This window comes from Perca fluviatilis, chromosome 4 (genome assembly GCF_010015445.1).
Source record: "Perca fluviatilis chromosome 4, GENO_Pfluv_1.0, whole genome shotgun sequence".
In the NCBI taxonomy this organism is placed as follows: domain Eukaryota; kingdom Metazoa; phylum Chordata; class Actinopteri; order Perciformes; family Percidae; genus Perca; species Perca fluviatilis.
In genome coordinates this window covers 12,582,628-12,609,664 of record NC_053115.1, presented here as the reverse complement: position 1 = coordinate 12,609,664, position 27,037 = coordinate 12,582,628, and the positions used below count along the sequence as shown (strand labels likewise).

The 27,037-nt window shown below is 39.2% G+C and overlaps 3 protein-coding genes across 7 annotated transcripts in view; all 3 read left to right on the top strand.

Annotated features, from left to right (window-relative positions):
• The window catches only part of LOC120557659 (arf-GAP with coiled-coil, ANK repeat and PH domain-containing protein 3-like), a 60,555-nt gene extending 51,053 nt beyond the window's left edge, over window positions 1-9,502 (top strand). Inside the window, exons 19-26 of one of the 3 annotated variants that reach the window (XM_039798204.1) lie at window positions 5-97; window positions 324-416; window positions 1,029-1,252; window positions 1,660-1,769; window positions 2,413-2,523; window positions 3,293-3,354; window positions 6,668-6,717; window positions 8,337-9,502. In XM_039798204.1, coding sequence (XP_039654138.1) covers window positions 5-97; window positions 324-416; window positions 1,029-1,252; window positions 1,660-1,769; window positions 2,413-2,523; window positions 3,293-3,354; window positions 6,668-6,717; window positions 8,337-8,405 — 812 coding nt within the window. In that variant the 3' untranslated portion in view covers window positions 8,406-9,502. Of the gene's footprint in view, window positions 1-4; window positions 98-314; window positions 417-1,028; window positions 1,253-1,659; window positions 1,770-2,412; window positions 2,524-3,292; window positions 6,048-6,667; window positions 6,718-8,336 lie in introns of those variants that run through there. The other 2 variants (XM_039798203.1, XM_039798205.1) reach the window with 2 other exon arrangements.
• A 520-nt stretch (window positions 9,503-10,022) lies between these two features.
• ube2j2 (ubiquitin-conjugating enzyme E2, J2 (UBC6 homolog, yeast)) lies at window positions 10,023-21,052 on the top strand. Of its 2 annotated transcripts, none has more exons than XM_039798319.1 (7): window positions 10,023-10,214; window positions 13,082-13,212; window positions 16,722-16,762; window positions 16,913-17,015; window positions 18,332-18,470; window positions 18,563-18,643; window positions 18,735-21,052. In XM_039798319.1, the coding sequence occupies exons 2-7, from the start codon at window positions 13,082-13,084 to the stop codon at window positions 19,023-19,025; spliced, it is 786 nt and encodes a 261-aa protein (XP_039654253.1). In that variant the 5' UTR covers window positions 10,023-10,214; the 3' UTR covers window positions 19,026-21,052. The 2 variants fall into 2 exon arrangements, with proteins under 2 accessions (XP_039654253.1, XP_039654252.1); XM_039798318.1 differs by lacking the exon at window positions 10,023-10,214 and adding an exon at window positions 10,387-10,541.
• Window positions 21,053-21,161: 109 nt separating this feature from the next.
• LOC120557737 (RING finger protein 224-like) lies at window positions 21,162-23,782 on the top strand. Of its 2 annotated transcripts, none has more exons than XM_039798320.1 (3): window positions 21,162-21,416; window positions 21,588-21,965; window positions 23,072-23,782. In XM_039798320.1, exons 2-3 carry the CDS (start codon window positions 21,643-21,645, stop codon window positions 23,160-23,162), a joined length of 414 nt encoding a protein of 137 aa, XP_039654254.1. In that variant the 5' UTR covers window positions 21,162-21,416; window positions 21,588-21,642; the 3' UTR covers window positions 23,163-23,782. The 2 variants fall into 2 exon arrangements, with proteins under 2 accessions (XP_039654254.1, XP_039654255.1); XM_039798321.1 differs by having other exon boundaries at window positions 21,588-21,971; window positions 23,072-23,170.
• The last annotated feature ends 3,255 nt before the right edge of the window (window positions 23,783-27,037 follow it).

Here is a 27,037-nt window from a genome sequence, read left to right as displayed (position 1 = left end):
GCAGCAGCTGCAGCAAAGTTTCGCCGGGACTCCCTGTTCTGTCCAGATGAGCTGGATTCACTATTTTCCTACTTTGACACTGGCTCTGGTCCTCGCAGTAAGTCTACTACACAGCCAGTACATACAGGCACACTGCACTTGTAAGATTACTATAGATTTTCAGTAAGATGCAGGTAAGATTTCCTTAATGTGACAAAAGAACTCACAAACTGAGAAAGTTTTTATTGCAATTTCTGACATGGTTTCTATCATTCGCGCAGTCCTACCAGTTGTGCTGTGTAACAATTAACGTGTCCATGGCTTGGCGATGCTTGGCCCCGCAGGTCTTAGCAGCGACAGCGGTCTGGGAGGAAGTACTGATGGCAGCACAGACATCCTGGTTTTTGGCTCGGTGGTGGACAGTGTCACAGAAGAAGGTATGTGTGTTGTGTTTTATGGTGAAGGAGAAAAACGGATGTCAATAACAGTTACAGTAAACTAATTTACGACTGGAGGAAAAGCTCCTATATCCTCCCAATCACTGTGCAATGTATCAGTAATGCAATTACATTGTGTTACATTTGCTTGTATTATGTTTTACATTTCATGTATAGTTTAATGTCAAAACGTGAAACTAACTGCTGCCCTACCTAAAACAAAGTTGGCTTAAAGAAGACATGGATGTGATGTCCATCCAATCTATCTGAGGTCCAAGAGAAGATCCATTCAAACAGCCTAAAATATTCTCTGGTTCACTGAAAGTGGGCACAGATTCTTACCTTGGGGACAATATAATTAGGATGAATTGTAAGAAACCGGAAATAATCAATCAATGTTAGTTGTTGGTAGATGTAGCGATTTGTTTTTGACATTACATAAAATTGGCATTGTGTGTTGACAGGAATTGTGTAAAGGACATGAGCAGCCTAAACAATTAACATAAAGAACACTGATATATCATCCCCTAAATTAAACCACTGCATTCCTGTTATCATCATTCCTCTTTCTTTCCATCATTGCCATCGTCCTGTTACCTTACCTACCCTCAGAGGAGGAGTCAGAGGAGTCCTCCAGTGGTGAGGTGGAGATCGAACAGGAAGTGTCTTCGGACCCCGAAGACCCGAGGGAGCTCCATCCTGGGGCGCTCCTCCACCGATCCTCCCGTCTACACAACCTGCCACTCATGGCGGAGGCATTAGCACACGGTGCGGACGTACACGCTGCAAGTGAAGAGGAGGAGGGCAGAACGCCACTCATTCAGGCCGTGGTCGGGGTGAGACTGTTTGTTCAGCCTGTTAGATCATGTAGATTTAGCTGGAAGTGTGAGGGGTGTGAACACAAAGTAGTTTAGACGGCACCTTTTATTTGATTTAATTGCCATATCTATTGTTAAGATACTACATCATTATGACTGGGACTGGGTTAAATATTAAAAACGGATAATCTGATGAAGATACCAGACCCAGATTTATATAAGCATCAACGCAGCCGTAAACATCCACAGCCATAAAAACAAGGTAAAAATCTGAACATAATGGCTGCTGCTATGAATTAACAACAAGACCTGTTAAATGCTAAACAAACTAAGAGGCACTAACTGGCTTCAGTAATGTTAAAATACCAATAACTAGACTTCTCATAGCAAATGAACTCATATAAACAACTCTGTCTCTCTATCAGGGCTCTCTGATAGCTTGTGAGTTCCTGCTACAGAACGGAGCCGATGTGAACCAGAGGGACATGCGAGGCAGAGGCCCGCTGCACCATGCCACCTACCTCGGACACACTGGGTAAGGAATGCCTCAAAGTGGGAGGAACGTTTTTACGAGTAGTCTGCTTCCCCTTCTGCTTCTTTGTGACTCCTGATTCAAGTTCCAGCTTGAATGTAATATTCAGTGAAATCCCTCAGGTGTATGAGCCATTTTTCTCTGCAACACTTACTGAAACTACTCATAGCCACATTTTTTGCAGGTCATCATTCTTGATATGCCTTTTCTTATAAATGTAACATGTGTAGCATTAGCAATTAAAAACTAGACAAACATCACTCTGTCAAAAACAATTTGTGTAAAGTCTCGTCTCGCTGACAGAGTGGGCCCCACAAAATGTTGTTACACAGCATCATGAGTAATGATTTTAAAATATCTTTGGTATTTCTTAAATTGCTCATGAAAGCATGTCTGTAACTGAAGACTAAAGCATGGAGTAGAAAGACAAGCACATGATAAAAAAGATAGATAGTTTGCCTAACTAGGCATCTATCCACACCCATCAGTTTATCTGCCCTCTTGATCTGTCTGATATCTATTCCACATGCATCTTTTCTCCTATTAAAGAAGTATCTTTCACATTTCAGCTTTCACAGTGTATATGGTGGTGTCTGTCCCTCTGTATTCAGCTCTTTTTTTTGTGTCTGCATCTTGTTTTGTACAGTCAAGTGTGTCTGTTCCTGAAGAGAGGAGCATCACAGACGGAGGTGGATGAACAGGGTCATGACCCCCTAAGCATCGCTGTCCAGGCTGCCAACGCAGACATCGTCACCCTGTGAGTGATCCTAATTCTTTTTATAACAAAGATACTTATAAACATGTACAGTATATTGCTGGTTGAAATAAGTCATTGGCTAATCATAAGTAGCTGATCCTTTGTTCCAACAAGTAACAAGCTGCCCCCAACACCACAAAATATTCAGCAAACAATTTCATTCAATTAAGTCAAATGGGGCCCGAGTGACTTTTGTAGGATTAACCCAATGTTTTGAAATTGGAAATCCTTTATTGTGGTTTTTCAAATATTAAAATTAACATTCCATGTTAGCAGTAACACACACTAAAGCATTAGACTGATTGGAACACTCTAAAAATGATAAAACAAACAAAATAATCTTCACTTAAAGTATTCTAACCGGAGCTTTCAACTGAGATGTGGTTGAAAGCCCTGGAAGTTAAAGAACAAACCTTCACATTTAAAGATCTAAAAGTTGTTAAATAGGATTGAATTATGTTTGAATTATGAAGGGTGATGGTTAATTGTCTAAATTGTATTCCTCATTGTTGTCTTTACTCTCTCTTTCCTTCCCTCCCTCCCTCCTCTCGTCCTCTTCTCTCCATTGGGGTTTATCTTTATCACCTCACCACATTTCCATTTTCATGGTCTCATCCCACCTTAACATCTTCATCTTTTCATTCCCTATTCCTTTCTCACCTGCCTTTTGTCCTCTTACTATCCCATTTCTCATTTCTACTTCCATGTTTGTCCCCTCTGTTCTATCACTTGTCTCCCTCTGCCTATGTCTTTTTCTTCTCTCCTCCAGATTGCGTCTTGCCCGGATGAATGAGGAGATGCGAGAGGCGGAGGCTCCCTTGGGTCAACCAGGTCAATATCCCAGCAGCAGCCCCACTGAGCAGCAGTATAGGAAGTGCATCCAGGAATTCATCTGCCTCACCATAGAAGAGTGCTAGTGGTCACTTCTGTATCCAGGAGCAAAGCTTGTGCTCTCTCTCTCTCTATATATATACAGTATATATACAGTATATTCCTCCTGAATGGAAACCTAACTAATTGTGTAGACTAAGTTGCCCGTAGACACTGATCTCAAGTCTGTTACTTACGTTGATCTATGCTTACGGGCAACTTCTTAGGAGTGTCTGAGGAGAGAGGAGTGTACCACTTGCGCAATAAGGGGGTGTGTTGTGTAAAAGGGAGGGAGCCCCTGATGGACCTTTTTTAACTCTACTGACAATACAGTCACCACCTCCATTTTTCTGCATCACCACTATGTTTCTGCTTGCCATTACTCTGCAACACCCACGCTATGCTAGCTACATGACACAGTAAAAATGACATCTGCTTCTTGGTGTTTTGCTAACAGGGTTCTCCTCTAACTTATAATGTGGTTTAACCTGTGGTGTGGGGGTGTGGGTTTACTGTTGTCTAACAGCTCTTACCTCTCTCTAAGACTCTCGCTGCATTAACCCCCCTACACTTTATATTTATCCAGACCATCTGTGTGACATTCAATGTACCCATCTCTTCTTAATTGGAGATGTAAATATACGTACTTAGAAGTTATATGGGTAATCTTTAAACTATGTGCTGTGGCATGAGGTGAAAAAATGGTATTTGTTCCATTACATAAAGAAAAAGAGTAACTGACAAGCTGCAGTAGAGGCAGGGTAGTTTACTGTGTATAAAGAGTGATCAGGAAGGGAAATCTAATGTAAAACTGTGACAAAAAATACTGAAGGGCTTGTGGAGAAGAGACCCTTGCCTGCTTTGTAAGATACTTTGTGAGTGAGTGAGTGAGTGAGTGAGTGAGTGAGTGAGTGAGTGAGGAGTGAGTGAGTGAGTGAGTGAGTGAGTGAGTGAGTGAGTGAGTGAGTGAGTGAGTGGACAGGAGAGTATATGAGTGATAGTGTGTCAAAGAATACTGAGAGACAGAGTTAAATAATATGATATGGTACATTATGTAAAGTTAAAAAACTGCACTTTTCCCATCTACAATATTATAATTTTTCATTCAGTTAGTTTTTACATTGTTCTTGTCTTATCAAGTTATTGTCTATCTATCTGTTTTCTATTCTATCATTTTATTTATGTTTATCTTCCCCAGAGGACCAGTGCAATGCATTCTTGGGTGCAGTATAAATCTGCATTTCTGTTAATGATTGTCTTTTTAATCTGAAAGCATTACTTGGAATTCATGGCACTCATAAAAGACATTTTGCATTCACTTTCCCTTTGGAACGGCCTTACATTGCTATAATTATTGGCATTCAAACACACCACTGAAAGAGATTTTAGTAGCTTATCTGTGGAAGTTCTAGAATGTTTCATTTTTTCAAATTAATTGCAGTCATTTATTGTTTACTATGTGAGGATGAGGACTTATTGTGATGTAGAGACAAAGCAGAGCAGCAAGAAGTGAGGGAGTATATAAAACTGGATTTACGTCTCACCCTTAAACAACTCGTCTGTTCACTTCCTTAAAAAAAAAAAATGTGAATCATGACACCTTCATTTTGTTGTAAATACTAATCCATGTTACAGTATCTGTGGTGAGATAAAGGAGCACATTTCTTTAGAACAGTTTAGATACTTGTGGGGTAAAAGGACTTGTATAGCTGGCTTCCCTCACTGGCCAATGCTTGCTGTATTCTCTGCATGCTTTGCCAGAATTGACTTTGGGAGGTTCAACATTGTTTGCATTCTGAGCATGATAAAATATTTTCCTATGGTTTGATCACGCCGTGCAGTGCAGTCCTGTGAAATAAGCATGTACCACCATAACCCCTCTGGTGTCAGAAATGTCTTACTTTTTGCACCTCTGTGCCATTCGTCCATCGACGGACCAAACCTGTGGTGACTTCCTCATTCCTCTCTTTTTTTGGTTTCCACAAAAGCTTACAAATAGTGTTTTTTTTTTTTGTGGTTTATTTTCGTTTACCAAAGACTTTTTAAAGGGAAAGTGTCTGACATTGTTGTATGATATCACCGTTTTTTTTTAACTGAAACTGTTCAGAGTAGATACAGCATAGTTTTGCCATGCTTTGTGAAGTGACAGAGTGGTAGAAACACTGTTGGTGAACTCACATGTTGATAAGAGGTTACAGAAATGTGACAGAGATTTTGATATGGCAGGTGCTGATCTGCAATAGTTCAATGTACTGCAAGTAGAACCAGGTGATGTGAAGCTACTGTGACCAAACTGTTTAGAGTCCTCGCTCTAGAAGAAGTATTACATGTTGTGTCTATTGTGTGTGTTGACATAGGAGTGGTTAAAGGTGCTGTTCAAAGCAAACCTGCTGTAAATAGTACACTTGTGTATTTCAACTTAACGCCAACTTCCTGCCTCTCAGCATTCTATCACGGATCCTGACTGTCTGATCTGGTTTATGTTTTTCTTTTTATTCTCTCTTCCAAAAAACAACCTTGGAGGCGTTCTTCTGTTCACTGATGTTTGGATATCTTTGGAATACTTTCTTCTTTGTCTTTAGAAGCACTGAGGGGAAAAAAAGAAAACAAAATGCATTCAATAAATCTGAGAAACTCTTGATGAACTAACCCTGCTTCCTGCTTGTTGCTCTCATTTCTGTTTCCTGTCTCATCACTTGTGCATAACAATCTCTCAACATTGCAGCAATATGTTTGAAAAGGTCTACAGAAAATAGTTGCTCGAATGATAAATTGATAAAACGCGTATTGTTTTAATTTGAAGAAATACAGTATAGCTATGTAGAAACGTTGTCAGATGTTGGGAGAATGCTATTTTTTTGACAATCTGGTCTACTATGTCTTTTGGTCTATAACAAACTTTTGGGTAGCACTTGGCTTATTCAGAGCAATGGTTTCTTTCATGATAACATAATACAGTATAAAGGAGGTATACACTTGGACATCTCCAGACTGCCAGCTCAATGTCAACACACTTTTTAGTGTTTAGGGTCTTATGTGTTTCAAACAGTATCTCAGTTTTCTAGCCTGCAGCAGCAACAACATGCCTTGAATAACTCAGTGTCTCCAGTGTGTAAAACATGTTATTTCACAAGCATTGTTACACCATCGCAGAAATGTTTTTTTCTCACATGCCAGAAATATCTAATTGCTCGATTTACCCTTCAGGCAAACGGCACATGTCCACTTGAGGATATAAACACTGACTGACATATCATTGCTTTTGTTACCACAGGGGTTGCCACGGGCAGCGGGAGAGTTAAACCCAAGGATGTTCGGGATAGAGTGAGTGAAGCATCCTGGGCCGTCTTACTAAGGGAGTAGTGTGATACTGTGATTCTCTCTGCTCTGGTGGCTGTGGGGTTTTTTCTATTGCACACACACACTCTGGGGAAATATTTGCAGCTTTCTTGATGTTGGGATCTTTTTTTAGTTTCCTGGGGAGCATTGAGCCATTCAGTACACAGAAATCTTCTGTGGAGGTGTATTGTTTCTAGAACCCAGCTATAATGCAGCATTCACGTACATTTGGAAATATGTAGTGTACACTCCCAAAATGTTCAAACATTCAATGTATATATACAAAGACAATGGGTAAGTACAGTACACTTCATATTATGAAATGTCAATTAGTATATTAAGCACATAAATCCAGGTATAACTTGGTTGTGACTTGATTATGTATGAAAGGAAAAAGGATCCCAGGAGTATGTGGGAGTGAAATGGACAGGATGCTCACCGCTCTTTCCCTGCAAGTTCCTGATTTTCTGTTCTGCAAACTAACCGAGACTCCCATTTAGAAGGGGAAGCATTTACTTAGTTAAACAAAAGATACTTTATAGAAGAAAGAGTAACTTATAGTACCTGAAGGAATGGCTGTCTAGGTACCACCTAGGTCAGGGCTGTAGTACTTGAGTCCAGACTCAGTCCAGACGCTTTTCTGTTGTCTCGTCCTAGACTCGTTGGTATTTGGACTCGGACTTGTCTCGGACTCGGCCATTGGACTTGCCAAATATTCTAGTTGGTCTCAACCGAGTCCAGCACTATATGATTTTGTTCAAAAGTAACTTCCGCCTTCAAAACAAAACCATTGATGAAGCGCACTCGTTCAGAAAACAGGTATTAGTTTAATTCAAAATCCATCTAGAACTGGCATCGAGATTGGTTGCCTGGTATAAACCTGGCTGCATCATACACCTCAATCATCAGGTATCAGTCGTTTTCATTTTGGCAACAGACACAATGGCACTTTGTACTATGAATTCTTTAGGACAAGTCATAAGTTCAAGAATGGGAACTTTTCCAATTTATATTTTAAGTAAATAATATGGCCTAATCTGATCCTATAGTGTGTTACTTTGCACTTGCCTTTTGATTATTATAAATAATAAAGCAAAATTGTCATCTTAAAATAGAAGAGTTACTGTCTCTCACATCACATAAATTCTAAACAGGTACGTAAGTGGTCTTAAAGAGGATTCTTTTTTTCTGTCTCTGTATTGACTGTCTCTCATTTGGACTCAGCCTTGACTTGGACTTGAACCTCTTTGGACTTGGTCTTGACTTGGTTTTGACTAGTCCTGGTCTTGAACTTGTCTACAGCCCTGACCTAGGTGGACTGAGGAACTTCACTCCATCTTGAGGCCATGCTTTTGGGGGCTTTGCTCTTTCGTGGAGAGGTTTATCTGCTCTATCTTTCTTCATGAATGGTAAAAAGTGGTTATTGGAGATTGCCGTATTTGCTGGCTTATTGCCTTTATGTCATGTTGTCATTAAACAAGTGTGGGTGCGTTACTCACTGGTGTTAAAGGTAAGCAAAAAACAGTAGATTGGTTACTGCAGTCTCCACAGTGCCCTGCAGTGGGACAAAGCCCCCAAATTGACTTTAGTATTCCCTGTTGCAGGTGACATCTACTGTGTTGGTGTCTTTCGCGAGTTTTCTCTCCTCGCATCTCTCCAGCCCGAGAAGTTGAGGAGAAGGAGCATACAGTTCAGTCGTTGCAAGAAGCCACAGTGACCACTGACAACGTTTCAGTCACTTCGGAATCAAGAGGGAGGCAGCCACATGCCATTAAAAAGACGCTTTGATGCTGGGGAGTGAGTGCTGCAGGTGGAAGTAATGATCAAAACCCTGCAGGCAGTTAAATAGGCTGTACTAAATATTCAGAGCATTAATATAAAAGTAGACAAATATTTGCTCTGTAAAGACATAGTGGAGTAATGGCGTCCTGAGCAGAGAATGAAGTCACACTCCCTCTGTGTGTTTAAATCCGAGCTTCTCTGTTCTTTGTTTTGATAGCTGGTCCGGCTGCGAGTTTCAGTATTGACCAGTATTGACCAGTTAGGAACAGTCTGTGAGATCCATGTGGAGGCAATTCAAAACCACTTTTTTCTGTCTGAATATGGAGTACAGCCCCTTTGAAGCTATTTCATACCAGGCTTGTAATTGTTCTCAATTGCTCTTGTAAATATGTTTAGTCAAGGTCACGATAATAGACCTTGTCATGTCAAAATATTATATGGTTCAAACTGTTCCTTTGCACAGGTGTTGTAGATATCAACTTAGATTTTGGATATTGTAATATGACAAAAGTGTTGTCTCCTCCTGGTTTTAAAGGTTGAATTACAGTAAAGTGATGTAATTTTCTGAACTTACCAGACTGTTCTAGCTGTTTTATTATGTGCCGTTACCCACTTAGTCATTATATCCCTATTACTGATGATTATTTATCAAAAATAACATTGTAAATATGTAAATAATTTGTGAAATCACCAATAGGCAACCCTACAATATCACCGCAATATCGACATTGATGTCTTTAGTTAAAAATATCTTGACATTTGATTTTTTCCATATCGCCCTGCTCTAATCTCCAGGCCCAAGCCAAAATAACCCTGGTATATTTTTTAGACATAGAAAAAGCATGTTGCACTAACACAAAAATCACTTCCGGGTAGACAAATTAATTTTCTGCTTATTTTCTGTACTTTGTTGCTTTGCTAGCATCTAAGATAAATCTGGATTCAATGATGTACAATTTAAGACATTAATAAATATGTTAATATATCACTGTTGTATCTCTCTTGTCTGTCTGATTTTAATTGCTGCTATATGCCATAATACTGAATCTATTTGGAGTTCTGCATAAAAAATATTGCTTAATGTAGCATTAGTTCTTACATATTAAGTTAAGGCAAAATTTAAAAAATACAATTATTTTCTGCAATAGCCTATAAATGCACAATTGAGATCATCTCCATGGTTAAACGCATGATTGTTCTTGGAGCTATAATAATCTATAATATTTTTGTTCATTCTAGACAGGCACAGTTGTCTTACGCTCATTATGCCTACTGTGAATAGAACCGTATTGATGGATTGGTATGGTAGAGAAAAACAAGGAATATAAAGACAACACAATTGCCTCTTTTACCATAGGTAACAATTAAGCAAGTCCAGTTCTACGGCGAAATGTGTCCCTCCCTACTCTGCCTTAACCCTCCGCAGCGCTGTGGACGTAGGTCTGGCAATGCGAGACTACCATAACCCAAACCAAAGAGCAGGCAACGAGTAGGCAATCAGAAGGAGAGAGCGGGTCATGCCTTCCCCATGCCTTCGCCATCCTAGGAAAATAAATTTGCCATCCCGGAATGGCAAGTCTGAGTGACATGTCACATCTATTGTTTTATATCTGCTTGTTGAAAAGATGATTATGGTCCCAGTAGACACATACGGCTTTGTAATGTGTCAGGCGTGTATTGGTGATTAATTGACTACAAATGTAAGTACGGGTATTGTGACTATAAAGACTTATCTCCCAGATTAACAGTAGGCTATTACTTAAACATTATCGTACTGTTCGAAAGATTATAATTAGGCATTATATTTCAGATCAGCTGGTGACAGTGATGCGTTTTTAATGTATCTTTTCAACCGCTATAACACAAAGAAGAAGAATAAAACCGGAAGCGTCATTTTTACTCCTGCTGGCGATAGCTAAAGCTACGTTGGTGTCATCGTCTTATCGGTTTGGGGGTTGACAACAGAAACAGCAGCCTTATTTCGTGTACATCCACAAAGACCAATTTTAACTGGACTCTCTGGAGAGGTATGTCTTTTTGCCGTCTAGTTTGTAAATGTTAGAGATGTGTGGGTCAGCTCTCGGTTGTAACACAACTGTTTGTGCTAGCCGCCGCTAACGCTAGCTAGGTAGCCAAAACATAGTTCCGGCCTACGTAGGCTAACATTAGCTAGTCTTTAGTAGCCAACACAGTAACGTCACACGCCATATAATAATAACGTACATACAGACAGGACTTTACACACCAGTTGTACATGCTAGCTTTATTTAGCCTGCCTGGGCGGACAGTATTGATTCGCTATGATTAATAAAAGTCGGGCAGTCACATATGATGTCATTCTGCAGTTTGAAGTTGAACAGCAGTGTGTTGTTTACAGTAACGTTAGGTGGTTGGGTAACTGTCTGATATCGAGCTAACGTATCGATCGGTTAGCGAGCTAGAGATTTATCAGTAGTGTAGCTAGCTTGTCAAGGAACGTTAGCTGATTAGCCTCAGTTAACATAAACTGCGTTAACGATAGCTAAGTAACATAGCCTGTTATTTATTAGGAAGTGACGTCGCTGACATAATTTTAACACTTACTGTACAACTAGACTCGTTTTGCCAGACCCTCCTCCACAGCCACTGTACAACTCATTAGCGTTATATTGTCAGCTAGCCAAATGACACTGGGTCAGCAGACAATGTGGTGCAGATAGAGAAGCTATCTTGAGTTAAATGGGCTGAGAAGCAAGGAAAGTTAAAAGTAGCGTTACATTTAAATCCACTTCGTGTTGCCCATAGGCTACATATAGCAGTATAATTTCAAAAATATTAGGACTTGCATGTTTCCATATTAAATAATAATACTTTAACTCCACTATGTTTTAAAATTAAATAATGCACTTTTTTTTACTTGACTAGGCATGGCAAGTTTATATGTATACTCTGGGGATTTTACTATAATTAGAAAATAATATAGGTTAAAAATATATGGTTAAAATGGAATAAAGTATAGCAAAGGTCACAGTCAAGTTAGTTTTATGAGGGATATGAACAAATTTAACATTTAAATTAATTTGTGGCTTTTGAATAGCTGTATTTATTTGACAACTTTTTAGATTATTATTTTACAATTCCAAGCAAAACACGGGCAATCAGCTCAATGTAATTGATGCATTGCTGTAGTTTAAATTACCCAACCCGTAGCCTAGTTAAGAGCTACTTTCACCTGATTCTACAACCAGCTGAAACAATTGTTTGAAAAATTGTCAGTAGCTAAGATCAATCAGTGACATTTGTGAAGAACAAGCATTTGTTGGATACAACTTCTTAAATGAGTTGTTGCTGCTTATCTATGTATCATGAGATACCTTTTGTATCATTGTAAGTTGACTGCTTTTGGGACTTTTGATTTAAAGTCAAACTCTTGGCATTTTACAGATTATAGGGTTCAACATTAACAATTGCCCAGGCCCACAAAAACGTGTGTGGTCACCAAATATCGTTTGCAGCTAATTTCCGTTATGTCAGGCCTACTGAAGTAGACCTACTCGCATTGATAATGCAATCTTTAAACATGAACCAGAAAAGCAAAAGGTGTACTATGGGGGGAGGGGAAAAAAAGCAACGAAAACTTAGGCGTGAATGCAAGCAGGAGTTTAAGTGGCTAGACTGTGCCGCCCACTAGTGTGTGTGCCAGCAGTTAAGTCTAGTTAGTTTTTCATTGTTGTTTTTCATTGTTGTTTAACCCAAGATTTAAAAAAAATAATTGGTCAGTTGATGGGCAATCCATTAGTTGCCATCTAAGATTAAAATAAATAAAATATATGTCACTACTTAATGGACTAGTCTTCAGAATGACCACACTTTGGGAATCTCTGATCTAGATAATCCACAGTCCTAGTCAACAGTTTTAATTAGGAACTAGGTCTGGGACGGTTACATTACAGCAATACTGTGCTAAAATGACCCTTAATTAGTTACCATCATTAGGGTTGTTAACCCCAATCTCTACCAAGCACCCACTAATTGCCATCAACAATCATGCGACAGTTAAGTTTTCTCATCTGCTCCACTTGAAGCTGTAGTAACATTTTGCAAACTTCAGTTGAAGCTTTCCACTGGCCAATATGATTTATCACAATATGTTATACACAATCCTCATTGCTGGCAATCCTACCAATGATTCATGTCTGTGTAACTGTAGAGGAAATTATTTATAAAATAAAAAAGATTATTTTTCAGATATCCGTAGTCAGTCCTGTATTTATTCTATGTATTTTCAAATGTCACCAAATTTCATCAAAAACTTTGACAAAGCAGTGTTTAAATAGTCTGAGCCTATTGAAGACACACATCATGAACACTATACCATCAGTCAAATGCAAAACAGATGTAAACTGGGAAAGCGCTAAATTCCCAGAAAGCAGAACAGTTCCAGAGTTGAAATATCTGCAGTAAAGAGAGGCTACACTTTGACCTAGTATTGCAAGAGAATATAACCTGATAGTGGTGCCTCTGTGTATCAGTAACACATTTCAAGACACCAACTCAAGTCTTTTTTGCCTATCCTCTAAATCCTCAGATGAACAGCAACGGGAATAAGAGAGCTCCAACCACAGCCACGCAGCGACTTAAGCAGGATTACCTCAGGATAAAAAAAGACCCTGTGCCTTACATCTGTGCAGAACCTCTACCCTCCAACATCCTAGAATGGTAAGGTCTTAATCCTGGCAAGGCCCACAGTCAGGAATCATCATCACCAAGGCAATACATTGCATTTCATTGCTCTAAGGCTGTGTTCACACTTGGCGTCTTTTTTGACAAGAAAAAGTTGGCTACGGTATCCTAGCTAGAGTGCTATGTGGAGTGGTGCTAACATTAGATAAAACAAAGTGGTGGAGCGAGCTAGAGAAAGAACGGAGAGAGAGTGGTGCTGCTAACGTTACATAAAACAAAGTGAGTTCCCTGTACAGGGAGCACCCGGTCATATCATCATGTTTTTTTTGGGGGTTTTTTCAGAAAAGTTGAACTTTTTTCAACTTTGAAAAGCGCTCACCCCTTTTTTGACACTGTTTACTCAATAGGATTATAATATAAAACAGATGCTGGCAGCTTAAAAAAAAGGACGCCAAGTGTGAACATAGACTAACTTGGACTTTTTTTTTGTTATTAGCAGAGTTTAAATGGTGAATGAACTGCATATACCTTACTGGACAAAGCACTATACATGTTGCCTCTGATTCACAAACATTCACACACTGATGGCGGGGGGAGCTGCCACGCAAGGCGCTGGCAACTTGGGGTTCAGTTTGCGGACATGCCAGAGCCAGAGATCGAGCCGCCATTAATGGACGACCCGCTGTACCTCCTCCTGAACCCAATATGTTATATAAAGTTTTAAAGCTGTTGTTTTCCAAGGGGTCTCAAGAGAAACCTCAGGCGTCCCAAGAGGATTTATAAAATAACAAATGAAAATCACAATTGTTTTAACTAAATAATATTTTATTTTTTTCTGAATTTTATCTTAATGTATTTGTTTTTTGGTGAAGTACTGGAAACTTTGCACTCTATTTACATTGGTTTTGCTTTATCTACACATCTATCTCTGAGACTGTGAGCTGTGCCCACAACAGTGAACAGTAACAAAAATTCAACCGTAACATGCCTATGCAGATTTAGTGCTGACATAATATTATTAACTGTGTGATACAAACTATTTCTTCAGTAGAAAGTAGTTCCAACGGTTGGGTGTGTTCAGCATGTTTTTATTAAGAAGATGACCTCCAGCAGAGAATGTTATAACAATACAAGTCGTAAGCGTCTACCACCGTTAATCCTTTGGCTTTCTTCCCGGTTTGCTGTTGTCATTCCTGTCGAACAGCCATTCATTTATATTCACATGCTAGCTACACCTTTAATTATACCTAAACCTTCACAACTTGTGAGTTTATTAAGTTGAAGGTATTATTTCCTACAGGGTTACACCTAAGTCATGGCAATGGTTTTTGGGGCAGAGAACATGACCTAGTATCTGTTTTGATATGTAAATAAATACACCCCAAGTGTCCTATTTTTGAATCTTATATTTGACCTTGCTGTTAAGGTCCTTGCATACTGAGTCCGAAATCTTCGTATGCGTTTTTTCGTATGTGTCTTCCTAAAACTTTGTCACACAGAAACCTTGCACACTGTGTATTAAGTAATCGTTGCGAAAGATTTTGCAAAAACGATACAAAATGTGACCCTGCTTTCGCGCTGCCTCTCTCCCCTTCTTCCTCCTTTCATCCCTGTTGACAGTTGCCTCTCTCTTTTTGTCCTCTCTGCCTGCGTCTTTTGCAGTTGGCCCCCCATCTCCATCACTACATTGTTGCTCTCCTTTTTCTGTGTGCTTTCCATATTCCCCTCTTCCATTGTCGTCATCATCGTCCTCCTCCTCCTCCTGGATATTACCATCTGACCTGTAGATGGACTATCCGCGTTATGAAATGATACGTTGCACTCTGCCAGCATCTCTGTGCTGTATTTCTGTATAGGCTCATGCCTTGTACTTGTCAAAACTCAGAAAATTTAACCCGTCCTGAATTGTTTTTACGACGGACGACATTTTCGGAGTTACATTTCGGACTCCGTGTGCAAGGACCTTTAGTCACATTTCTATTTAACAATTTTAAAACCTGTTTATTGGCATTTCTTTAAACCAATCCCAATCACAACGGCGCCTCTGTAAAATGGCTTCGGAAAGGAACTTGTTTTGGTGGAATGTTTACGTTCAAACGTTGTTTTAGTCGTGTTACAGCAAACTCAGATTGGACAGTCTAGTCTAGCTAGCTGTCTGGATTTACCCTGCAGAGATCTGAGGAACAGTTAACCATAGTCCTCATAAATCCACCGGAGTTTAAAATGTCAACACAAAGAAAGCGAGGGACATCTGGACGAAATGAGGGACATCCGTCGGAATTTCAATCCAGGAAATTGAACGTCGTCAAAAAGAGAGATGAATAACTAGATGGGTCTGGTTGAGGTCAGAAACCTCTTTTACAAGGTAACCAAATCATCAAACCTTGTAGAATAAAACAAAGCCAGTCAAACCGATAAAACAGATAACAATACTTAAATGGCTGAAATGAGCTAAAAACAGATACAATTATAATTTGCATCCGTCTTAAATTTGGCCAGAGATTTCACATTAATAAAATGAATAATCGCCTTGCATGTCTCCAACATGTGGCATGCGTATAATTATGCTTTTCCTTCTGTTGCTGTTTCAAGTCTTTCAGTATTTTTCATGTCTATCCATGCTTTACAGAAACTGCAGATAGACTTCATGTGATCATAAAACATATATCAAGATTTTGGTTCTGTCCCAAACTAAAGACATTCTGGGAAGAGGTATTTGATGCTCTTAAAGAGGTCTTCCAACAGGATATACCTCGAGATCCCACTGTGGCTCTATTGGGAGTGATCCCTAAATGATTGAATGGAAGGTCTGAGAAATATCTTTTAAACCTATTACTTACAGCAGAATTGAAGTGTATAACTATTAGATGGTTGAAACCCCCTTTTCATATAATACATGGATCCAGAAGGTTTGGGACCCCTATCAGATGGAGCACATTACATATTTATTAAGGCTCCAAAAGTCCATCTTTACTAAGCGGTGGAGTCCTGTAGTATCTTTACTAATGCAATAAGACTGATTAGCCTTGCCCCTCCACTATCTTTATTTTGTTTTTATTTTTGCCAGTTTACTGACTGCTCATCTGTATGTGCGCTTGTGCATATATGAATATCTGAATGTGCATTTCTGATTTAATATATTTAATGTGTAATCTTAATTTGGATATAATGTGCACAATTGTTGCCTACAGCTGGATAGAGAAGAGTGGATATACTGGAATGTTGTTGCTGAAAACCCAATAAAAAAATAAGTTCTTAAGGTCCTTGGGACATTGCAGCTGTATGATATGCATCTTAACAACCAGGAAACTCCTGGAAATGATTGTTTGACAAGGAGGAAAAGTAGCAGACAAGAATTTTAAAGAGACACTAAAGTGAAGTAGAGTCAGTAGAGTTTAATTCTAGTCCATTGCTAGCACATTAATGCAGGTCTAGAGGATGGATATTTAACCAAAAATTCTTTGTTTGAAATATAATATAATGAAATATGTTATTTTAAAATTTGGAAAATGTAGCACTAACAGAAATCTTTCCTGTCTTCTTAGGCACTATGTAGTCAGAGGTCCTGAGAAAACTCCATATGAAGGTAAAACTGAAAGTTGGCACGCATCTACTCTAGTAGCTTCTGTTAATTGGTACATTGTTGGCAAGTTGATTCCTGCTGATCTTTGTGGTAAGTGTTTTATTTATTTTTTAATCTTCACACGTTATGTGATGTCATGTCTGTTTTTCCTAGGAGGATATTATCATGGAAAACTCATATTTCCTCGGGAATTTCCTTTTAAACCACCAAGTATCTATATGATAACACCAAATGGGAGATTTAAGTGTAATACAAGGTAAGAATGTGGTTTATAATTCATAAATCGAATGAGAATTAAAGCTTTAGTGTGTAACTTTTTGATATTAATGAACGTCTGTTACATTCAAGCCATTGCCAAATGAGTTGCTACAAAGCTAATTAAGACTATCAGCTCCACACAACTCTCTCTGGATTTCTTAGTATGGCTATGTTGAGATATTGTGTCGTCTGGTAGCGCTGCACGATATGACCTAAAATCACGATTAATTGCACATTTTACCTCCTAACGATTTTTGTGATTCGACGACAGACACATTTTTTTTTAATTAAAAAAAAAAAAAGTTTTAAAAAACGTCTTTTACATGATAAAAATGTAAATGGGCTGTACTGTACAATCTATTTCTTAACTGCTAATTAACTTGTTAGTCCTAACTTTGAACCAGCAAGTTGCGTTTTAAAGGAACACGCCGACTTATTGGGAATTTAGCTTATTCACCGTAACCCCCAGAGTTAGACAAGTTGATACATTCCCTTCTCATCTCCGTGCATGCTGTAAGACTGTCTGACGGCTCCAGCGGCAGCAGGCCAGCACAGAACATGCAGGTGAATGGTTCCAGTAATCCTACTGCTCCGAATAAGTGACAAAATAACACCAACATGTTCCTATTTACATGTCATGATTTGTAGAGTCACAGCGTGTACAAAAAACAACGTAACATGAGACACAGCCATCTTCTAACCGTAAACACACCGGGAACTATATTCTCAGGTGGGGAGAATATAAGTACTTGGTGGAATGATTTGCTTTGCAGCAAGCCTGTCTGAGAATATAGTTCCGGTGTGTTTTACGGTTAGAAGATGGCGTGTCTCATATTACGTTATTTTTTGTACACGCTGCGACTAAAATATCACAACATGTAAATAGGAACATGTTGGCGATTGTCACTTTGTCATAATTTGGAGCAGTAGGATTTCTGGAACTAGTCACTTGCATGTTCTGTGATGGGCTGATGCGCTCAGGCGGCGCACAGCACGGAAGATGAGAAGGGTATCTATCTCGACTATCTAGCTAAATCTCCAATAAGTCGGCGTGTTGCTTTAAGCTCCTTTCTGTGCTTGTGGAGAGCGATCACGAAGGCTTGTATCATGTGGACGCACCTACAGTTTTGTTGTCATTACTTAGAATTCCTCATGGGGGCAGCAGAAACTATGCACTATAGCTTTAAGGATTTAAATAGTTTTTAAAAAAATAATGATTTTGGTCATTTTATGTATTATTACCGTGGTCATTTTTTTTAGAACGTGTTTGCTATTTGATTTTTTTTAATGTAACTTTACTTGTTTACTCCACAGGTTATGTTTGTCCATCACAGACTTCCATCCAGACACGTGGAACCCTGCATGGTCCGTCTCCACCATCCTCACAGGTCTGCTCAGCTTCATGGTGGAGAAAGGCCCCACCCTCGGCAGCATTGAGACCTCTGACTACACAGTGAGTGTAAACAAAATGACCACTGTACAGCACATGGTGATAAATCACCTGTGATGTCTCAAATATTTGATGTGCTTTTTATTCCCCCCCAGAAAAGACAGTTGTCAGCCCAAAGCCTGGCCTTCAACCTCAAGGATAAAGTGTTCTGTGAGCTGTTTCCTGATGTAGTCGATGTATGTACGAAAGGGTTCTCTAACTTCTTGTAATTGTCTCTCCTCTTTTTGTTGGCCTAATAATCTCCCATTTCTTTCCTTCCCTCTGCAGGAGATGAAGCAGAAACAGAAGGCCCAGGAGGAGTTAAGTGCCCGCACTCAGCCCCTCCCCTTACCCGATGTGGTACCCGACGGTGACCCTCAGCACGCCAACTATGGCCTCCCCGCCCTCAATGGAGGTCCCGCCCCCCTCGGGGGTGCAAACCACGCCCCCGGCCTGCAGCAGGCCAATCGCAACCATGGACTTCTAGGTGGGGCTCTTGCCAACCTCTTTGTGATTGTAGGCTTTGCGGCATTTGCCTATACAGTCAAGTACGTGCTGAGGAGCATAGCCCAGGAGTGAGAGGACCCGGTGTTGTAGGGCCCCTGCAGGTGAGCCAGCTAGTGGACTCCACATTCTACAAACACTATGTGGGGGAGGGATGTTCAGTCCTGGGTTAAACCCCTCCACCACCACCACCACCACCACTACCACCACTACCATGGACTTTGGAAGACAGCAACTCAAAGCCCACCCAAGGATTGAGAGGAGGAGGTGGGGGAGTGGACGGGAGTGGCATTAGGGCCGGGGGATTGGAGGGGCTTATTAAAATGGTTGCGATTCACTGTGTTTCAGTGGTTTATGTCAGCAGTAGGAATAAACTTGGCTCATGGGTTGTGGAAGAGTGTAGAACTGAGGACATGGTTTGTTGCACTGTGCTGGAGCCAGGTCCCAACAACAGAAAGATGCTAAATATCATAAAACATTACTGATAAAAGCTGGTTTCTTTAAACATTTAAGTAGGTAGTTCACAAAGAAGGTGTTGCCCTTCCCATCACTGCTACAAGTATTTCCCTTCCTGGTCATTCATCATGTTGTAGAGACCCCCTCAGGGTATGACTTGATGATGCTGTTGTTCCAAAATCAAGAGAAAAGGAGTGCCATGAAGACCAGTTGTGTGGTTCTCCTAATTAATGTTGTCTTCGACCGAATTTGAATCATGGTTCCGGGAATCGCATTCAGTTTTGGAATTGGAGTCAGTTTTCTTTGTTATGCCTTTCCATATAGTAGCATCAAGGAAAGAAGTTTCTATAACCTGTGCTGCAGCTCAAGAACTGGTTTCTCTACCAACAATTATCTGCCTTCACTACATCAAATGCGTTTGGGTAAACATGGAATGTGTTGATCTCCAGTTAAAATAGAAAATTCAATCATACAGACACTCATGATATTACACATGTGTGTAACATGCTGAATGACAATAAAATTGATTTATTACATCCCTGTCCCTAACTACCCCTGTCAAAGGTTGACTTCCCTAAGATCTTTGAAGTTGTGCCAAGAATATGCCTGTGTATTGTTGGCACAAATGGAAGCTCATAGGAACTGCCTCGTGTTCCATGCAAGGGTAACGGAAGATTTATGACCTGATTTATGACCTGTGAAAGGTCAAAGCTCATAGCACTCACTGACAGAGACGTGTACAACTGCAAAACTAAATCGAAACACAGCAAAAAGTACACAACAGTGTGATAAAAGTAGAACCTTGTGCACTTGTCCTTTTATGTGTATTTCATTGATAGATCTATTTTCTGCAGTAAAGCTTAACAGCTGATGAGTCATCACAGGCTCAGCAAACAGCGCAGAAAGTCAACCTACAAAGTCATCAACAGTATTGACAAGTGTATTTATAGCTGTATCTCAATTAATATATACATAAAACGCATACAACTTGTCCTGTCAGTCTGTGAAAGAGCTACTGCTACGTGGTCAGAGTCCAGGCGTGCTCTCCTGTCAACCCATGAGCCAAGCAGTGAGCCCAGTGTCTGCACAGAAGTAAATAGAGACCAGTACCTTCCTTAGCTGACCAGTATAGCAGCACTCTATATAGGTCCAAGTGAAGAGACCCATGAAGAGAACCGACACTTTTGTTTCTGTATTTTATTTTCTATTTGATAATTTTTTTTCTTTGTGTTTTTGTTCTCTTATTTATAGAAACAGCCTCGGGTTTATCTGTAATCCTAAAGAAACGTCTATTTTTTTGCCAAGCAGGGCAGTGCGGGCAAACCCAAGCACAGACATGCCCGGCTCACGTAACTGCTGATAATTTACTGTTGTGCATTGCATTTAGTGAAGATGGTTCTACTGTGTATCTGTTTCAACAGAAAAAAATTGTCTGAAAGCAGAAGATTTGCCTTTCTATAGCTCTTTTTATGGCACCATCTTAAAAAAAAAAGACGAACTGATGATGATGATGATGATGGGAGTGCGTTTGTGTGATCATACAGCAAATGTCCAAATTTCCATGCTTCAGTTAATCTTGTGTGACATTGTATGTTTTCATAGTAAATGCAAATAAATTACCCTGCTTGGCAGGGCGTTTTAGGAAACCTTCCTTTTTAATCTGACTCTGTGACAAATCGTACTTTTAATATGTCCATAAACATTTTAGCGAGTTGTTGTAAAACGAGGTCAGAGATTTATTTTCTTATAATAAAAACGTCACTTTAATCAAATCGAGATTGCTCACAAAGGCTACACTCTTGATCATAAAACAATGGAAGGCATGCGCACTTGTTACTTGTGTGACATTCATAGTGGAGTTCCACAGAACTTGTTTACCCTGACGGTGCTTCTTTGGAAATGGTTGAACCTGCACGCAACGTCACCGTCAGGAATGCTTTAAGAGCTCCCCGAGCGAGGCAATCCTCAGTCAACCCAGCAGGAAAGCAGTCAATCCTACCAATCCTCAAAGTAAGTCTTTTTCTAAAAGGGCTGCTAGATGTGTTTGTATTGTTGGATTTTATTGTAAACATGTAATATCAGGAAAATAATTTCTTCATCTGTCTGATATTGAATATTTAATGTGAATTATATATATATATATTTAATTTTTTACTGATTTCTTTTTGTCATGTTCTGCAGGTTGTCTGGCTTATAGAGACTCTGTGCTACATCCTCTCTCCACCATTCAGCCACCATGTTCATCACCGAAGAGCTCGAGTGTGTCGTGTGCTGCTACGATTACTCCCGCAGCGACCGGGTCCCGCGGGTCCTCCACTGCAGCCACACCTTCTGCGCCCCCTGCCTGGAGAAAATGTCCAAACTGGATGGGGGCATCCGCTGCGTCTCCTGCCCTCTGTGCCGCTGGATTACCTGCACCCCGGTCAGCCTGACCCTGTCCGGGGCCCTGTGGGTCAACACGGAGATCTGGGACCATATTCCAGAGGAGCAGCAGTGGGGGAAGCAAGACGCTGTGGAGGATTTAAACATCACAAAGACCCAGCTCATTAAGACAACACTGTAAGTGTACGTTTTAGTCATGAAAAATTCCTTCTGGTTAAATCCTTTCCTGTAACAAGCAGAGAACTTACTTAAGTAAAGCTCTTCCTAGCGGGTTTATTCTGTCGAAGGAAAAATCATCTTCTATTCCCAGATGCCCTGAGGTTAGAATCTCATTTGATGATAAATGGTGATAACATTTCGAATGTTAAACACAACAACAAACATATACTGTACGTATAATGCATTTCATGAAAGACGGAAAATTACTCCTAGATGAAAAGCTTTTTGGAGTAACATTTTTAGTGGCACTGATTGGCAAAGGGCATAGCTATTACCATTTCATTTCTGTATTATCTATAAGATAAGATATATCCTACAAAGCCACATCTTTCTAAATTCTTAAATATTGAAAACAAATGCAGTTTTTGCAACGATGACCCAGAATCTGTAACACATTTATTTTACCATTGTATACTTTCAATTACTTTTTGGACTCAAATTATGCATTATATTTTTCAATATATACATTATACATTATATACAATATCAAAATGATACTTTACATTACATTATATATTGTGTAAAACCAATCATAATATCAAAATTGAATGTAAAAATATCTTATTTTGAACATGAGAATTTGAAGATTGGATTCATTGTCAAGCTTTATCTGGCAAATTTGACTTACATGAATGCAAAACAACAAATGTTACTTTTTTATGTGAATTCCAGAAATATTTTAAGTCTCTTAAACTTCTAGACACTAAAAACAACAAAACTGTCATACTGTATGGGGAACTTTTAAAAGAGTAATGTATATTCTTTGTGTCTCATTGTAATTCTATTTTGATTAATCATCCCCCCTTTACATATTTTTAGTTAACAGTTTTTAGTTATTTAAAGTCATTGTTTCTCTAGATGATTATCTTGAGTATGTGTCTGAAATGTTGTATATTTGAATGTATTTTTTTTTTAAGTTGTGAAAAAAAAACTAAGTGTATATTCAGTTGTTATTCTAATAGATTATGGCTGTAAGAGAAACTTGTAGCTGCAGTGTAATTTTATGCAAGCCTTATATCTAAACAAATCTCTCTCTCTCTCTCTCTCTGTCCATCCCTCTTTAGCCCTGATTCAAGACGCTCTGGTTTCATGTCTAAACTCCAAAAAATGTTCAGCTGTGGGCTGCTGCAAGGAAGAGAGATGGACGCCTGCTGACAGTTTAACAGCAGAGGAGATGGAGACGTTTAACTTGACCGACCAATGTGCGTCTACAGCGCAGGACGCCATGCAGTTTGCAGGACCACAGCTAACTTGCTAACAGACAGAACTCTCAGGCGGCCTGCGCCTCGGCCCCTGCTTGACACTCGCGAGGAGCCATGGACCTGAAGAGCTTTGTGTGAGGTTTTGTTTATTCACTTTTAGGTGATATATTTTTTTTTTTTAAGGAAAAGATTGAAAACAATCATCTCAAGGCTCTTTATCATAATTGATGAGAGCCTCATGCTGAACTCTGAAGTGGTTTTAAAACTGGAAGGTTTGATCTGTGAATTTGTTAAGTTTAAGAGTAATTGTGAAATATCAACAAATCAATATTCAATCAATCCTGGTTTGTTTCCCAAAGCTGACTTGTATAACCAGCTAGAGTGTGTTTTAAGTGTGAAGAGCTTATTCTGATTCAAAGGATATTTATAGTATGAGGGATGAACCGATACGGTATCTCATACCGTTGTTGAATTAATAATAAACTGTATACCTTCCACCTTCTACCTTCCTTCCACCATGTGGAAGAGACTAAAGGCACCAGACATTCCTAACTAAACATCACTTTCCTAACTAAGACAAAATAACATAGATGTAATGTATTGAATTCTTATTTATTTGTTATTTAAAAAAAAAAAACAATTGTGCATTCAAATCGAAAATAGAATGTAATCAAACTTCTTAAAATAAATAAAATGTAGAAGCACTCTTTGGCTCGCTCCATGTTGCTTAAAGGAATATGCCACCGTATGTTCTAATAGTGCTTATCACGATCTACCCTGGCTGTAGATAGGTGGGCCAACGCATTTTTTGTCTCAGTGCAAGTAATTGTTTTTTTGTCTTTTTGTTGGCTTTTACTCACAACATGCTAACCGGCAACATAGGATTCCATTCACTACTCTAAGCTAACTAGCGGCGGCGCTGCCAGTGTTGCACCGGACTAAAACAATGCATGCACAAAAAATGCGTTGGCCCACCTATCTACATCTAGGGGGGATCGTGATAAGCCCTATTTCAACAAACGGTGGCGTATCCCTTTAACGGTTAACTTAACCCTTCCAGCATGCGACACAGGTGCTGCTGAGGAATGACGTAGGATGTGCTGCGACGGAAGAAAAAAACAACAACAAAAAACTGGATCGGCCCGTGGATCTGTTAATTTTTTCCGATCCCCGATCCAGCTATTTTGTCAATATTGCAGCCGATATCCGATCTTAATATTGGATCGTCACACCCCTAATATGTATATGAATTCAGTGGTATAAGGGATGCTGTGTAAATTATTCTTGTGTGTGTGTGCCACGATCTCTACAAACCTATCGTTACCTTAAGTTGACTGGCTGACTAAACAGGGAGGGACTAGAAATCACCTCTTTTATTATTATTATTTTGAGAGTGAATTTCCCCACAATATGAATACAGTTTGATTATAACTTTTATTTTGTTGGTAACCGTTTTTGTGTAATCGCAGTATTACACGAGAGGGTTATATTATTAGCACTTCGGTGATGCGGCTAGGACCGAGGCGCTTGTGCCAATAATGACGTTGAATCAAACCCTCTCGTGTAATATTGCTTAATCGTCTGTGAATGAAGTGTTACTGTTTGGGACGTGAAGGAAATTGTTCTGGTAACCAAAGATGAGCAGCTTTTTAATAAAGTTGTTTACAAGTATATCTTGAATTGTGTTCAGTGTTTCTCTTGGCTAGAGTCGTTTTTCCTCATTCATTCAGTCTGGCTGTCAGACAGAAATCATAAATATGAGCCTTTTAAATGTATTGTATTTCTGTTGTACATTAATGCAGGGCTCTGCTATTTAAAATTGAAAGCAGCTTTTTTTTAAACCCTGATAATATAACCGCATAAAGAACCTTTACTGTTTTGTTATTTTATTAGGTGTTTTTAACAATCAATATTGTGTAATTTATACCATTAATATTTTGAATAAAATATGATGAAAAGTGATGTGTGAACCTTATGAGATATACACTCAGGAGGATTATTAAGAACACCTGTTAAATTTCAAGTTAATGAAATTATCTAATCAACCAATCACATGGCAGCTGCTTCAATGCATTTAGGGGTGTGGTCCAGGTCTAGACAATCTCCTGAACTCCAAACTGAATGTCAGAATGGGAAAGAAAGGTGATTTAAGCAACTTTGAGCGTGGCATGGTTGTTGGTGCCAGACGGGCTGGTCTGAGTATTTCACAATCTGCTCAGTTACTGGGATTTTAACACACAACCATTTCTAGGGTTTACAAAGAATGGTCTGAAAAAGGAAAAACCTCCAGTATGCTGCAGTCCTGGGGGACCAAAATGCCTTGTTGATGCTAGAGGTCAGAGGAGAATGGTCCGACTGATTCCAGCTGATAGAAGATCAACTTTGACTCAAATAACCACTCGTTACAACCGAGGTATGCAGCAAAGCATTTGTGAAGCCACAACACAAACAACCTTGAGGCGGATGGGCTACACCAGCAGAAGACCCCACCGGGTACCACTCATCTCCACTAAAAATAGGAAAATGAGGCTACAATTTGCACGAGCTAACCAAAATTGGACAGTTGAAGACTGGAAAAATGTTGCCTGGTCTGATGAGTCTCGATTTCTGTTTAGACATTCAGATGTTAGAGTCAGATTTTGGCGTAAACAGAATGAGAGCGTGGATCCGTCATGCCTTGTTACCACTGGGCAGGCTGGTGGGGGTGTAATGGTGTGGCGACCCCTTTCTCCTTCAGAACTGCCTTAATTCTTTGTGTCATTGATTCAACAAGGTTCTGGAAGCATTCTTTAGAAATGTTGGCCCATATTGATAGGATAGGGTCAAACATGGTATTAGTATGGTGTTCCTAATAATCCTTTAGGTGAGCGTATTTTAGTGTCATAGCCATGACGTTCTGAACGACGTTCTCTGTTATAATGTTCCTTGATTTGCTTAAATATAATCCTTAAATATTGAATGTCAAATATATTTTAACATGTTTAAACAGTCACAATTAAGAATTTTGTTCTCATTTAACGAATTATTTTCTCACATTTACCAAAAGTTTGAGCTTTTCCGTATCCAGTGAAGGTTTTTCACAAATTTCTAAATGTTTTTCTCCCAAAATAAAAAAAGATTTTTACATATTTGTTGAATGTAAACATTACAAGGAAACTTTAAACGTCAGCTGAAAACATTTTTTAAACCAACATGGTTTTATTGTATACCCCATAGTGTAGTTTTTTTTCTTCTTTTTCCCGTGGTGTAGTTTGCATTTATTTCTGGCCAGGTAGCTAAGTCATCGGATATCCAATAGCGGCTTTTCACTTCCCTTTTTTATTGATTAGATACACTAACAGTTTTCATTGTTTATCAACACTGATGAATATATGGTAAAGTGTGACTATTTATACTGAATATCCATATTTATTCTGTTTTTACACTGCATGTATTATTCTTACTACTATTATAACGTTACTGCTAAATTGTTATATGTACATATCTGTACACGTTCATACATTGTTCATATTACATAGCCATATTTATTCTGCTCTTATAAGGTAACTGCTAATACACCACACATTTATGTTCAATTTATATTACTCTAAACCACCATCTGTAAACCAACTGTATACTACTGTCTACTACTTGTATATCACATTGCACTTTTCTGCTCTTTTTGCACTTCTGGTTGGACGCAAACTGCATTTCGTTGTCTTTGTAGTACTTGAAATCCGCACAATAACAAAGTTGAATCTAATCTAATAGTGCCGCTTTCGTTATGACGCTTTGCCTTTTCAAAAGGTCATACAAGTTTCTATTCCTTAAAACAGATTATGAACCGTC

What these genes read in the sequence shown, in the direction of transcription:
- ube2j2 (XM_039798319.1), top strand. Translation starts at nt 13,082, where the DNA reads ATGAACAGCAACGGGAATAAGAGAGCTCCAACCACAGCCACGCAGCGA. An exon ending in TGAGAAAACTCCATATGAAG is followed by an intron (nt 16,763 to 16,912) that starts GTAAAACTGAAA and finishes TGTTTTTCCTAG; the next exon opens with GAGGATATTATCATGGAAAA. An exon ending in TGTTTCCTGATGTAGTCGAT is followed by an intron (nt 18,644 to 18,734) that starts GTATGTACGAAA and finishes TTCCCTCTGCAG; the next exon opens with GAGATGAAGCAGAAACAGAA.
- LOC120557737 (XM_039798320.1), top strand. Translation starts at nt 21,643, where the DNA reads ATGTTCATCACCGAAGAGCTCGAGTGTGTCGTGTGCTGCTACGATTAC. An exon ending in CAGCTCATTAAGACAACACT is followed by an intron (nt 21,966 to 23,071) that starts GTAAGTGTACGT and finishes ATCCCTCTTTAG; the next exon opens with CCCTGATTCAAGACGCTCTG.